Consider the following 14322-nt stretch of genomic DNA (forward strand, 5'->3'; position numbering starts at 1 on the left):
AGACGTAAATCCCTTCACTTTGTTTCTTTTTTTTCCATTCTAAAATAAGAGGTGTTAATAGTGGCTAACTTTATATCTCAATAGTTAATTCATAGGATATAAAAATGAGAGCGTGACTCCTCTAGAAGAGAAATAACCGTCAGTCATGGATGAATAAGGTCACATGTAGGACTCTGTATATCTTTTTTGGGAGAGGGATAATGTCCTCATCTGCTTGGGCTGCCACGAAAAAGTACCAGAGACTGGGTACTTAAAACAACAGAAATTTATTTCTCCCAGTTCTGGAGGCCAGAAGTCCGAGATCTCCTCCTGACTTAGTACTATGTCCTCAGATGACTGAGAGAGCGCAGTCTCCAGTGTCTCTTCCTCTTTAGAACACAGATCCCATCATGAGGAACCAACCCTCCTGATACTATTTAATCCAATTATCTCCCAAAGGCCCACCTCCAAATACCATCACACTGGGGGTTAGGGCTTCCACATATGGATTTTGTGAGTACACAATTATTCAGTCCATAACAGATAGCACAGTTTTGTTTGTTTAATGGATAATTGTATTAGTTTGGTCAAAAGTATAATTTTGCTTTCTCTTTATGTAGAAGTTAAATACAGTCCTGACAAATGTACATGATTTCCAAGTTGGTAGAGTTTGAGTTCTGGTGGATTATAATATGTCAAGTTGGCTAAGGCTGGGAACCATTTTCCAGAATTTCCTTCCCTATGTGGTCCCTGGGTAGAGTTGACCATGAAGAAAGGTGTTACACTCAATCATCTCCATCAGTTGCAGTGACGGAGAGATGCAGAGGGTCAGTCTGCTGCAGCTGACCCTCGATCTCCACCGCTGTGCGTCCATCCCATCTTTCTTACTGCAGGCCTGCTGACGAAGGCTGGCTTCAAGCCCACCCACCAGGATCTTGGCCATGGACCAGAGGGGTAGCAGATAAATAGAGGCAACAATTCCAGCAGCATGATCATTTCCATAGACCTCTCCACAAGCTCCCAGTCACAGTCCTACTTCAGCTTCTCAGATTCTGTGCAAGTTCTGAATTGTCTACCTGCGCCAATGCTGCTTCTTCCAATTCTCTACCTCTCCCTTCCAGAGCTTCACTACACAGCTCTTCCCACAGTTGTGTCCAATTGCATTCCTACAACCAATCCCTCATTCTCATCACATTTTTTCTAACTGATGCATTTTGTTATCTGCTAAACATTAGCAGAGTCTTCCATTGGAAGCCTGTTTAATAGAGAATGGCCCTGTCTGAAAAAGCACCCATCACCCTTGATCCCCTCACTCTGACTCTCCTTCACAGCTCTGAACACCACCTGACATAGTCTGTGTGTATGTATTTGTCTGCTTTGTTACTACTAAATCCCTGATGAACAGAGAGGGGGCTAGCACTGAATAGTTGCTTAATAAGTATTTGTTGAATGAATATTTGGGGAAATTGATTCAAATGCTGCTATATCATGATCAGAGTAACAGTAATTTGTCCTACAATGTATGTGAAATATTGAATTCATAATGTTCTAGATAAAGAAGAGGTAAGATATTTAAAAAGTAAAGAAGGAAATAGTAGAGGAAGAGTGGGATGGGGAGTAAAAAAGTGAAGAAAGAGAATAAGGGGAGAAAAGTAATTGGGGAGGGAGGGGAAGAAGGAGCAGGGAGGAGGAGAGAGAGGAGAAGGGGAGGAGGAGAGAGAGGAGAAATGGAAGAAGGAGAGGAGGCTCTCAATGAATGGCTGACACTGTACTAAGTGCTTTCTGCCATTTATCTTGAGACAAACCTGTGAGGCAAGTGTTATTATTCCCAGATTATACATGAAGCCACTAAAGCTCAGAGAATTAAAGGACTTGCTGAAGGTCTTTACAAAGTGATTGAGCTGAAATCCAAACACAGGGTGTCTGGCTTAAAAACTCGTATTCTTGCCATTATACCATGCCACCAGAGAAAGCAGACACATCATGAGAAGGAAAATGGAAATGCTGTTTAAAATCATATTAAAGTATTCCAGTTGGGTCTGAAATTATAGGTTTAACTTCTAAGCTTGACCAATTTGCTGAAGTACCAATTTAATACTCAGTCCTTTTATCTATGAATTAATACTTTGTATAAGTAGACAATTTTGGGATTTATAATCAATGTTTTATGCAATAGTTCTATGATCTTACTAAACATTTTCAATACCAACCCTTTATTATAGGCAAATGATGAGTTATAGCATTTAAGACACACATTTTAATTTTAAGCTAGCTTAAGGATATTACTATGCAAAGTAAGTTAAAACACTGGAGTAGCGATATTGACAAATAACTCTGTGTTAATCCCAGGAATAATATGCATGTGGTCTCTACACCAACCAAAACTGGACCTGGTGGGTCTCAGCCAGTGGCAATGCAGCCAGATATTTCAAATCAGCGGAGGCACTTCAGGGTTGTCTTCAAAGGTTGGGTCTTCCTCGCTTGGTATAATTTTGGGTTCAGGTCGTCTTCTGGGTGTATGTTTTTTCTCTTGAACTATGTTAGTCACATCAGGGAATGAGTGCTTGCTAGGATCTACTTCTAGTTTCTCCATGTGCTTGCTTCTACAATAACAAAAAAAAGACAAACAGAAACGGATACTACATCCTTTAAAATTTCAAATAGATTCAACTCACCCATCCATTTATTCAGCAAACATTGGCAAATAATGTCCCTGGAGCTTAGAAATAGAGAGAGAGAGAGAGAGAGAGAGAGAGAGAGAGAGAGAGAGAGAATGTCCCTAGCGTCAAGAAGCTTAGAGCCTTGTAGATTCTGACCTGTGGAGAAGAAAAGTACTAAAAAAAAAAAAAAAAAAAAAAAAAAAGTCACTGGGCTTCTGCTAGTGCACAGGCAATTGGAGGAGATGTCACCTGTGAAACTTTACCTCCCTAAGAATTTGTATTTGATAACTGAAATGATACAGGAAGCAAAGCCCTACAGCCAAGATTAATAACTGAATCCTTCCAGGGAGGTCTTATTCCTTAATGCAGCTCATCAGGCTTCTGAACCCTCCTGCTTCAGACAATCTAACTTGTAGGGGTTTGGCAGGGGCATCTACACGACAAGTTCAGGGGCATAGCAAAGTGCAGCCCCAGCAACCTCTCCTCCCACAAGAGCCTGTGCCTTCTGCGCTCACTCAGTTCTCTCGGCAATAGCGAGCATGAAACAGAAGAAGGGGGCACCTCGGTTGGCCAATGTTCCCAATATCATGGTCAGATAGAAAACTGTAGGTAGTCAGGTCTCTGGACTGCATTCCCTGCAATTTTGATTCAATAAGACTGGAGTTGGGCCCGGTGGCCTGTATTTTTATAACATTCCCCCAAATTATATTGATAATCAGTCAAATTGTTTTGGAGTCACTGCACCATTCATTCAAATGTTCATTGAACAGATACATGTTAAATATCTATGATATTCCAGGTGCTGTATAGGCACCAGGGAAACCATGGTCTGTGCAAACAGACCTGGTTCCTGGTAATATCTTATAGCACAATGTGGCTTGAACATAGAATTTATGACACTGTCATATACCTGTTTCATTATGTGTCTGTTTTCACACAATACTTGTATCTTTGATGCAAAGATTTTGTCTTTTTCATCTTTTATCCTAGGCAGATGGCTGTATTGAATAAATGTTGTTGAATAGGTGAAAAAAAAATTTTTTTTCTATTGGGGAAATAATGAAATTATATAAGAAATTATCTCTGACCTAAAGAAAATCACAGTCAGTTGAATCCAGGAGCTCTAAACTGATGCCTTCAGACTAAGCTCATCCAGTGAACACCCTTTGTCAGGGCAGGAAGATTCCATTTTCTTTTGAAAGTGTCAGCTCTCTATTGTCTTTGCAACCATCTCCCTTCATTTCTGTAATCTGCCTAGCCCTTGAAGGCATTTGAATTTTTGATCCTTCACACTATTTTGAGTAATACACAAGGACCTGCTGAAGAAAAAATACAAAATATACAAAGAATATGAAATAGTATATTCAGAAGTCCAAACAGCATACCATAAACTCCATATGCCACAGGAAGGAGAAAAAATGGAAAGGGGCTTGTGTAGCCTCTGAAGGGGTGACAGAGCTGGGAATTCAAAGATGCTCTGAAAGATGTGAAGGAATGTGGGTGAGCAGTAAAGACAGAATTAATGCTCCAGAGAAATGAATGGTGCTGTGGTCATGTCCTGAACATACCTTCCTCTCAGACGCCGTGGTGCCACAGTATTCACTGAACCACCTGCCTTTAAAAGAATAGAGTTTTGTGGTGTCAGCTATGATGCTGCTTATTCTTTTCTGCATAGTCAGTCATCATAAGGTTGGTGGCTGACTGTGCAGAAAACAGTAAACATGGCAGACCAGAGATGACTATCTTTAGAAGGTAGGCCTGCAAGGTTGGGCATTGGCTGGTAAGCTGTTCCCTACAGCCACGTGAAACTTTCCCTAAACAATAAGGGTAGCTCACTATGCCTTGCAATGTGCAATGTGTGCAGTCAATTTGGTTTATGCTTTCCTTCTGGGACTGCATAACATTGGCACCTGCTAGGCAGAGGGTGCCTACCACCGGCACCCAACAAAACCCTGAGCATTCAGTCTCTAATGAACTTCCCTGATGGACAACATTTCACATGTGTTGTTGCAACCCATTGCAGGAGGAATTAAGCATGTCTTGTGTGACTCCACAGGGAAAGGACCCTTAGAAGCTTGCACCTGGCTTTTTCTGGACTTAGGCTTTTGCTGATTTTGCCTCCTATTCTTTTGCTGCAATAAATCTTAGCCATGAGCGTAATTATATGCTGAGTCCTGTGAGTTCCTCTAATTAATCTCTGAACCTGGGGTCATCCTGGGGACCCTCGACACACTGTCTTTTGTTGAGCCCCATGCTAAGGCCTTTACTTGTGTCATCAAATCCTCAGACCCAGTGGGAGGACAAGAGGAATAGTCAGCCAAGGTCCCACAGATATACACAGGCAGAACTAGCTGGGAACTGAATCCAAATCTCTGGTATTCACATCACCATACTGTTCCTCACAGAAAATGAGGCACCAAACACACAGCATAAAGAGGGGCTTTCTATTCTTGACATTTGGCACATAAGCTTATATCCATCAAAACAAACAGTTCTCCAGCATGAATATTGAAACCAATTGTGTTATGACACAGTAAACCCACAACCTGCTAGGCCCTCTTTCGTCTCATTTATTTCTTGGTAATCAAGAAACAAAGTTCGTTACTGCAAGTCAAGAGGCAGTAGAGCGTCTAGGGTAGCTTGCAAGATCCTGGCTTCTACCTGCTAAGCTGTTGGCCCTTGTGAGTTACTCAGCCACTTTGTGCCTCAAAGACCTCATCTTTAAAATAGGGATGATGACAATGAACATAGGGCCTCTGTCAAGATCAAATGAGTTCATCCATGTAAAGGACACAGAGAAGTGCCAGAAACACAGCAGGCATTCCATAAGTGTCAGTGCCATGTAGGAAAAGGGTGGCATCAGTCAGTATGTACTAGGATATGGGTAAGAGTTGGTAATGCAATTCACTATGCTTTTCAGCACACATCTTTTAGGTGTGCAGTGCTGTAATCAGTGCCAGGAATTTAAAGATGAGTAAGACATGGTGTGTGCCCATAATCAAAGGAGGAGGACACACATATACTTGGCTATTTTGCACCAGGGTGGCAAGGGCTCTGCAAGCAGGATAAACAAGTCAGGTTAAAGCACAAGGAGACAACATCACCAAGGCCTGGAAGGAATTACGGTAGGAATCATAGAGTAAGGGAACTGGCACCTGGCACTGGGGGCAGGGTGGGGGTGGTATTTTCCAAGATTTTGAGGAGGAAGAACATTCCGGAGAGGTAACACTGACAACAGGTAAGAAAATATTTGTTCTGCTTACTCTTAGCCTGATATCTGCAGAGAGTGAGGTACCCAAGGTGGGGATGGGGGAAAGAGTGGGAGTGTCTGGCCCAGTCCAGTCAGGGTAGGGCCTGGGTGAGTGAGGGAAGCTTGGATGGCTGGGTAAGGTAATCTGTTGAGGAGGCTGCCTGGAGAAGTGTTTAAGGTAAGACGCTGACAGTCTTCAGCTCTGCGGCAAGTGCTGGTGCCACAACTCTTGGGAACTGGGGCACCTCGCCCATCACATTTTTCTTTTCACTTTTAGATACTCAAGCAGTAAGGAGTGTGCTTATTTTTAGGAAAGTTAGAGATGGATTTTTCAAGTAAGGGAATGATGTTTAACAACCTATTTATTATATTTAGTGTCATGTAAATATAGTTAGAAAACAGAACACTGACACTACTTCTGGTTACTGTCCTGCTAAGTTTCCAATTTTTCTTTAATTGCTATTTGTCACAACAAGATAATTTACCTTCTCTTTCATTGGCTTCTCACAATTCATGTACCCGTTCATTCAATAAGTGTTTACTGAGTACCTACTATGCACCCAGGTTTGTGTGTGTCCTGGAGACTGAAAATGAAAAGCTGTCTTCCTATCCTCAATAACCTTACTAAGAAGATAAAATAATACTACTGTCATTAGGAAAAAGAGATGTTATATAGTCATTATTGTACTTAAAGAAGCTATATGATGTGTGCCCAAGTGAGACAATTTGACTGACCAAATTGACCCAGTTGTTTTGGTGAATTGAAAGGGATGTGTTGCTGTTTTTAATCATCTCTCAATATAAGTTGGGTATCCCTAACCTGAAGTTCCGAAATCCAGAATGCCCCCAAATCTAAACTTTTTTGAGCACTGACATAATGCTCAAAGGAAATGCTCAATGGAGCACTTCAGATTTTCCAGTTAGGAATGTTGAACTGGTATCATGCAAATATTCCACAATCTGAAAAAATCCAAAATAAAAGCAAGCCTGGTCCTAAGCATTTTGGATAAGGGATACTCAACCTGTATGTTCACAGTCTTATCTGATGCTCACACCATCACTGAGCGCCCCCATCCCTTCCCCTCCTCACTGATGCAGATGTGGGAGAAGGGAGAGGGGCAGGGGTCCATTAGAGGCTGAAGCTGAGGGTCAGGCTCAGGATTGGGGCAAGCACAGATACTTCATTTCTTATGTGGTGATTTTAATTCTTTTTAAGCCTTTTTATTGAGTGCAATACATGTATAGAAAAGTGACCAAATCATAAGAGTGAAACTTTCATTAATTGAATGCACCGTGGATTAAGAAGCAGAACATTATCAGCATTCTAGGAGCTCCTACTTGCCCTTCCAGCCATGATGCCCCCACTGAAACCACCATCTTGGAGGCTACCATTTTGCCTACCAAGCCTTCCTTCTCACGGAGGGTGCTAGTATGAGGATTTGCTATTTGAAACTCCAGAGTTCATCTGTGACACTCGAGGAAAGGCCAATAGAATACAAAGATGCTGACCTGGGGTCTTAACTGCTAAGCTGGCGAACCACCTACAAAAGCACCTTCTTCCAGAATAATTGTTCTTTGAGGCAATAAAACATCCTACATTTTAAAGTCCATTTTAGGTATTCTATTACTAGTAGACAAATATATCCTGATACAAGTCAGGTCCAAATGTCATTTATCAGTACATATAGAAACATAGGGAAAAGAATGCCAACTTCTCCCTGGGAACCAGGAATCCCATAACCTAATGTGAATCTTTACATAGGTAAATTAGACCAGTTATGACTAAGTTTTTATAATTGTAGTTATCATTTAGTAGAGTTATTCAGTTGTACAAATAATTAATAGTGATGTTAATAACAATAGCCACTGATATTGACACGGTAGTTTAAAATTTTTTTTTCAGATGGAGTCCTGCTCTGTTGCCCAGGCTGGAGTGCAGTAGTGCAATCTTGGCTCATGGCAACCTCCACCTCCTGTGTTCAAGTGATCCTCCCACTTCAGACTCCCAAGTAGCTGGGGCTACAGGTGCACACCACCATGTCTGGCTAATTTTTGCATTTTTAGGAGAAACGGGGTTTTGCCGAAAGTTGGCCAGGCTGGTCTTGAACTTCTGACCTCAGGTGATCCGACTGCCTTGGCCTCCCAAAGTGCTGTGAACTCAATCACAATAGAGGATTTCAATTACTCATGGATCTCTGGAGTCAGAAACAGTGAGCAGCTAAGCCTGGGGCACTTGAGGATCATAGTAATCTCCAAAATAAAGAGAAGAGGGGCCTTTTCTCTTTTGTTTTCCCCGCCTTAATGTCAGAGGACAGATGCCCATCACTGGTCTTACCCACCACCTGACCTTCAGAAACATCACCTCTAGAATCCAGTAAGACTAGCTGGAAGACAAAATCAACAGATTTATCATCATGGAAGTAAGCAAGAAAAAAGAAAATGCCTAAAATCAATCACTAAGTGCAAAACACATCAGAGATTCATTCCTTTTATCAAAAAAACATAAAGAACGAACTTTTTTCTGGTGTCCTAGTAAGCTAGCATGTTTGGACCAAAGACTCCCACCTCCCACTGAAAACTTTTTTGAGATCATGAAAGACTTGATAAGATCACAAGGAACTACAAGGTCAGAAATCAAGGGAAGTGGGAACTCAGAAGGAGGAGCAGAGGCCTGAAGTCACCTTGCCCTGAGAGCAGTTGGGGAGCCCTTGAAGTTGTGCTTTGGTCAATCTGACCTTACGGAGTCTGAAGACAGAGGCCAAGGCCCTGAACATGCCAGGTGGGCAGTCTAACGGGACACCCTCTCCATAGTAAGGGTGCAGTGCCAAAGAGCTTCTCTTGTTTTAAGAGTGAACGAGAAGTAAATGCCCACTGCTCACCTCCGCAAGGCACTTTGAGGAAAGCTGCTTCAGTGGGGCCGAGGAAAACTGAGTTGTCACCACAAGCTAGAAAGTTTATAGCAGTTTTCGGTTAAAAATCCTCAATCTTGAATTTAGATGAAAGTGGTTCCAAATTGGCAGTGTTTTTCTCTGCAGCACATGCCAATGTTCCCTGGCCAAGTACCTCCCAGGCCTCTAAGGAAGCACCAGACTATTTTCCTAGGCAGTGGAGTGTGAAGCAAGTTGCCTGTGCACTGGTTACCAACTTGCCGGAGTCCAGTAAAACAGAACACCCCCATATACAACAGGCTGCATGAAGCAGATTTATTCCTTATAGACAGGCAGCAGAGAACAACAGAAACCATAGGTGCATTGGGGGCTGCACCCCAAAGCTCAGGAAAGCTGCCTGGGAAGCAGATGGCATCTCTTCTGCACATGCCCCACTTGTACCACAGCACAGGGACCCCAGGAAGCAGCCCGTCCTGGATTGTATACCCCTGGACCACATGATCACTGGGATGAAGCTTTGAAGGACATATGTTTCCGGGGTGGGGAAGGCGACTGAAACAGAACTGAGGCTATTTCAGCCAGCTCCCTCTTATCTCAAGATGTTGTATTCCCAGCACATTCCACAGTTATTCTTGTGAACTACAACTAAGAAAGTAGGGGGAAAGGGTTGGTCCAAGGTCACTCAGAGAACTGTTCTATATGCAGTAGCTCACAGTAAAAAATAAACAACTAGGCCAGGCATAGTGGCTCATGCCTGTAATCCCAGCACTTTGGGAGTCTGAGGCGGGGGGATCACTTGAGGTCAGGAGTTTGAGACCAGCCTGGCCAACATGGCAAAAACCTGTCTCTACTAAAAATACCAAAAAATTAGCTGGGCATGGTGGCACGTGCCTGTGGGTCCCAGCTATTCAGGAGGCTGAGGCACAATAATCGCTTGAACCTGGAGGCGGAGATTGCAGTGAGCCAAGATCATGCCATTGCATTCCAGCCTGGGGAACAAAGGAGAAACTCTGTCTCAAAAAAACAAATAAATGAACAAAAAAAAAAAGACGACTACTCAAGGGGAAAAAAAAAAAAAACCCCACAAGAACCAGTAGAATTAACAAGAACAGAAATAGAAATATAAAAACTTCAGATATTGGAATATGAAAACATGAACTATAAAACCACTACAATTACTATGTTTAAATAACATGTCTCAGACTTCCTAGTAAAAGATGGAAAGCTTCCCTCTGGACTCAGCAGAACAACAAAGATGCTGCCCTCACTCCACTACTCACCACTATCCCGGAGCTTTTCCCTGTGCAGTAAGGTATGAAGAGGAAATAAAAGAGATAAGGATCAATCGGAAAGCAAGCAAGCAAGCAAGCTGCCATTCTTTGCAGGCATATAGAAAATCTAAAAGAACCCACAGATACGTTAATAAAATAATGAGAGAGATTAGTAAAGTTGCTGGCTACAAAATCAAACACAAAAGTAGACTACTTAGTGGCGATGGTTGCACAACATTGTGAATATACTAAATGCCACTGAATTGTACACTTTTAAATGATTACAATGGTAAATTTGAGGTAATGTGTATTTTACCACAATGAAAAAGTAAATTGCAATCTATATACCAGCAGCAGAGAAAAAAATAAAATAAATAATACATTTGTGATAGCATCAAAATATCATACACCTAAAAATTAATAAAACATTGGTATGTTTATGGAAAAGTTATAAAGAGATATCAAATAAGATTGAAGAAAGGACAGAGAGATATTATACTATAAGAACTGTTCTCCCTAAATTGATCTATGTGGTCAATACAATTCCAAAGAAAATCCCAATACATACCTGTGTGTGTGTGTTTGTGTGTGAGTAAAACTTCCTTAGTTGATTCTGAAATATATATGTAAGTGCAAAGGGATAAAATTAGCCAACTCACTCTTCAAGAAGAACAAGGTGAGAGGATACTTCCTGCCAGTTATAAAACTCATTATAAGACTATGGAAATTAAGGAAGTAGAGCAGAATAGAGACCAGAGGCAAACCCATACAGATGTGGACACCTGGTCTATGACAGAGGTGGCCTTGGTAACTAATGTAGACAGAATAACCATTTTAATAAGAGACACAGGGACAGTAGGGTGTCCACACTGGGAAAAATTAAATTGTCATACTTTAAACATGTTAAATTGTCATACTTTAAACAAACTTAATTCCTGATGGATTAGATGTTTCCTCAAATTATACCTAAATGTGAAAGGCAAAAGTATAAAGCCTTACAACATAAAGGACTACCTTTATGACCTCAGGGCAGGATAGAATTTCTACAACAGAACAAACATAAAATAATTAACCATTAAAAAGTTTAATAATTTTAATTATTTTAAAATCAAAATCTTCTGTTCATCAAATGACACCAGGAAGAGATTAAGAAGGCAAGCCTGGCCGGGTGCTGTGGCACACATCTGTAATCCCAGCACTTTGGGAGGCCAAGGCAGGTGGATCACAGGAGGTTAGGAGTTTGAAACCAGCGTGGCCAACATTACGAAACCTCATCTCTACTAAAAATATAAAAATTAACCAGGCATGGTGGCAGGCACCAGTAGTCCTAGCTACTTGGGAGGCTGAGGCAGGAGAATCGCTTGAATCTGGGAGACAGAGGTTGTAGTGAGCCGAGATCCTGCCACTGTACTCCAGCCTCCTGCTACTGCACTTGATAAGAGCGAGACTCTGCCTCAAAATAAATAAATAAATAAATAAATAAATAAATAAATAAAATAAATAAAAAAAAAAAAACAAGAAAGAAGAAGAAGAAGAAGAAGGCAAGTCTGAGGTTGTATAATCCTGGTTCAGATGTTACCGGCTTTAACATCTTGGGCAAATGCCATCTCTCAATCTCAGTAAATTATAAATAATAGTATTTATCTGCAGTTTTATTCTTGAAGATGAAAGACAGACAACACATAACATTATGTAGCAGAGTCAGCACTCAATAAATCCCTTCATTTGGAGGAATTTGTGCATCTTCTTTCATTTTACAGTGTTAAGGGCACAAGAGGTCACTGAGTGTTACCCTCCAGCCCTGATGAATAAAACCCTACCCCAGTTTCTCTTCCCCCTCCATTCACTTTCTCCCCAGCATGAGAAACAAACCACTCTGCCAAGAGAGGGTCAAGGGGCCTCTTGTGGCCCTCCCGGTGGACCGCTGCATCCATAGTCCTTTGCCTAAAACCAACAATCCTGCCTGATCTCAGTGTCCGTGAGCAGCTTGAACGGGCAGCTGCTTGATTAATGCGGTTGCCCGGCCTGAGGCTGGGATAACGCGCACAATAGAGTTTGCCAGTGATGAAGGAGCACCACACAACTACCTTCCCACAGGCATTTTATATGTGATTGTGGTGTGATCATTTCTCAGTCATCAAAATGAAAAAGAAAGGCTTCGCAAAAATACCACAGGAGGGACTGCTATGAAGAATCGTGCTAAGACATCTTGAATCCTCAAGTGTAATCACAGTAATGATAGTTTTCCTGGGGTCTGAAAACCAGCTCTGAACTGTTTGCAATGATTTGACTTTCCATTGCTGATTCCTCACAAATTAGATTCAGACTCTTTCCATGTGTTGATGCTGCTGGGGGTTAATTATGACTGTGAATATTCATAATAGACATAATACCCGTGAATCTTGTATGTGCAATGGAAATCACTAAGCTGGGAAATAGAGTGGATTTCCAAGGTTAAAAACAGCAACCCGTTTTTCAGTAGGAATTCAATTGCATACCTGTTGTTCAAACAAACCCCATGTTTAAAAATCTCTACAAAAGTTCAGCAGTTGTCTTTGAACATACCAGTGCCTGACTGCTTTATTATACAACACATAAATATAGCTCTTGTTCAGGTATTTTTATGATGGTAATTCTAGCATATACATTTGTATCACAAAGATAGTTTGCCTTACTTCAAAATAGATTTTACCATCTGGATGATAAGAGTCTGAAAATCATAAGAAGCAGAAGGACAGTTGGAAGAACTGGGATCTCATTCTAGAGAAGAACTGAGAAAGGGGAGAGCTTTGTGCAAATTACTTTATGGGATGTCATTGCTTAAGGGAGATTGGCTTGGTTTTGACGGTCTCCAGGAAGCAGAGCCTGGGCCTTCACTTAGGAATCAAAGAGAGACAGAGAGAGGCTGTCTAACAGTAGAGGATACCAAGAAGGGAATGAATACTGTCTTGAGAGGATGAGGGTCCTGTTGGGAAAGGAATTTAAGCAAAGGCCAGAAAATGACCAACAGTCAGGAGATTGACAGGAGGGGCCCTAGTACCGTTGAGAGTTGAGGCGTCTGTGGAGTGACACACAGATCTTAAAAGGGAGGCAGTGACAGCAACGGTACCAGCGAGGTTGTCCCAGCATGTCACGGCTACATGACCTTCAGTACATTCTAAGTTTCTCCCTCCCTCAGCTCCCCTAACTGGAAATTGAGCATAAAAATTACAAGGATTAAATGTGTGAATATGGGTAAACCACACAGAATAGCACCTGACACGAAGCAAGCACTTGGTAAACATTAGCCGTCATTGGTGTTGACATTACCAGTCATGTTATACCATGATGACACATTGGGACCTGTATATACACAGATTTGATTTTAGGGATCAGGAGCCCTACAAAGCAAGAGTCTATGGTTTGGGAAACAAACATTAACATTCATGGTATGAATCATCTCAGAACTTTAAATAATTGTATAATTTTGGAAGCTGCATTCCAACCAACAAATGACAATGAAGAGAACAATATCATACAGCTAAGGACAGACTGGGAGGGTGGTACCTTGTATTTATGTGTTCTCTGCTCCTGTCCAAGGTAGTTTTCACAGATGTGAATGCTCGTTGACCACCTGTGATTACTTCTCCTACCTAAAATAAAAATGAAACACACACCACGTGGTGCATTACTCCTTGATGTACCTTTAAAAACATACATATATCTATTTTAAAAGATACTAAAACATTTTAATTTTTTTTCTACATATTCCATGAAAGACTCAATCTTGAAGCCCTTACATGCAGTGTACAGAAGGTTACATCACGAATTGTATCTATCATAATAGTCTTGCAAAGCCACAAGCTATCTACAACTGTCAAAGGCCAAGCAGGAGATATGGTGAATTAATGTATTTAACAAATATTATCTAAGAGACAACAACATGCCAGATACTTTTGTGGGGTGTTGGGGATACAGATGTGATGGAAACACTGCCTTTGAGGTGCTCCTAGTGAAATGTGGAAAGCACTCTGAGATGGGAGCTTGAATCCTCATTCTCCCAGCTCACTGGGCCCTGGTTTCTTCCTCTGTAAAATGAAGGAATTGGTTTATGATCTGAAAGGCCCCTTTTTTGGTCTAAAAATCCTATAATTCTAACATTTTAAAACAAAATAAGCTCAGTGCTAAGCATGTTGAAGTCTCAATAAGTAAAATGATTCCATTCAACAAATGTACTGCAAAAATTATTCAGACCCAATATCTCCTCTCAAGAAACTCCTAAGATATCAGAGAGG

General features: G+C 41.3%; 1 protein-coding gene across 5 annotated transcripts in view; it reads right to left on the reverse strand.

Annotated features, from left to right (window-relative positions):
• Nucleotides 1-249: 249 nt before the first annotated feature.
• Nucleotides 250-14322, reverse strand: part of DNAAF11 (dynein axonemal assembly factor 11) — a 95737-nt gene continuing 81664 nt past the window's right edge. For 4 of the 5 annotated variants that reach the window (XM_001085271.5, XM_028852913.2, XM_077944046.1 and 1 more), the window contains exons 11-12: nt 13595-13680; nt 250-2582 (exon numbers count right to left, since the gene is read on the reverse strand). In XM_001085271.5, coding sequence (XP_001085271.1) covers nt 2408-2582; nt 13595-13680 — 261 coding nt within the window. In that variant the 3' untranslated portion in view covers nt 250-2407. The remainder of the gene's footprint in view (nt 2583-13594; nt 13681-14322) is intronic. The other variant, XM_077944045.1, reaches the window with a different exon arrangement.

The sequence above is a fragment of the Macaca mulatta genome, chromosome 8, assembly GCF_049350105.2.
Source record: "Macaca mulatta isolate MMU2019108-1 chromosome 8, T2T-MMU8v2.0, whole genome shotgun sequence".
Lineage (NCBI taxonomy): Eukaryota > Metazoa > Chordata > Mammalia > Primates > Cercopithecidae > Macaca > Macaca mulatta.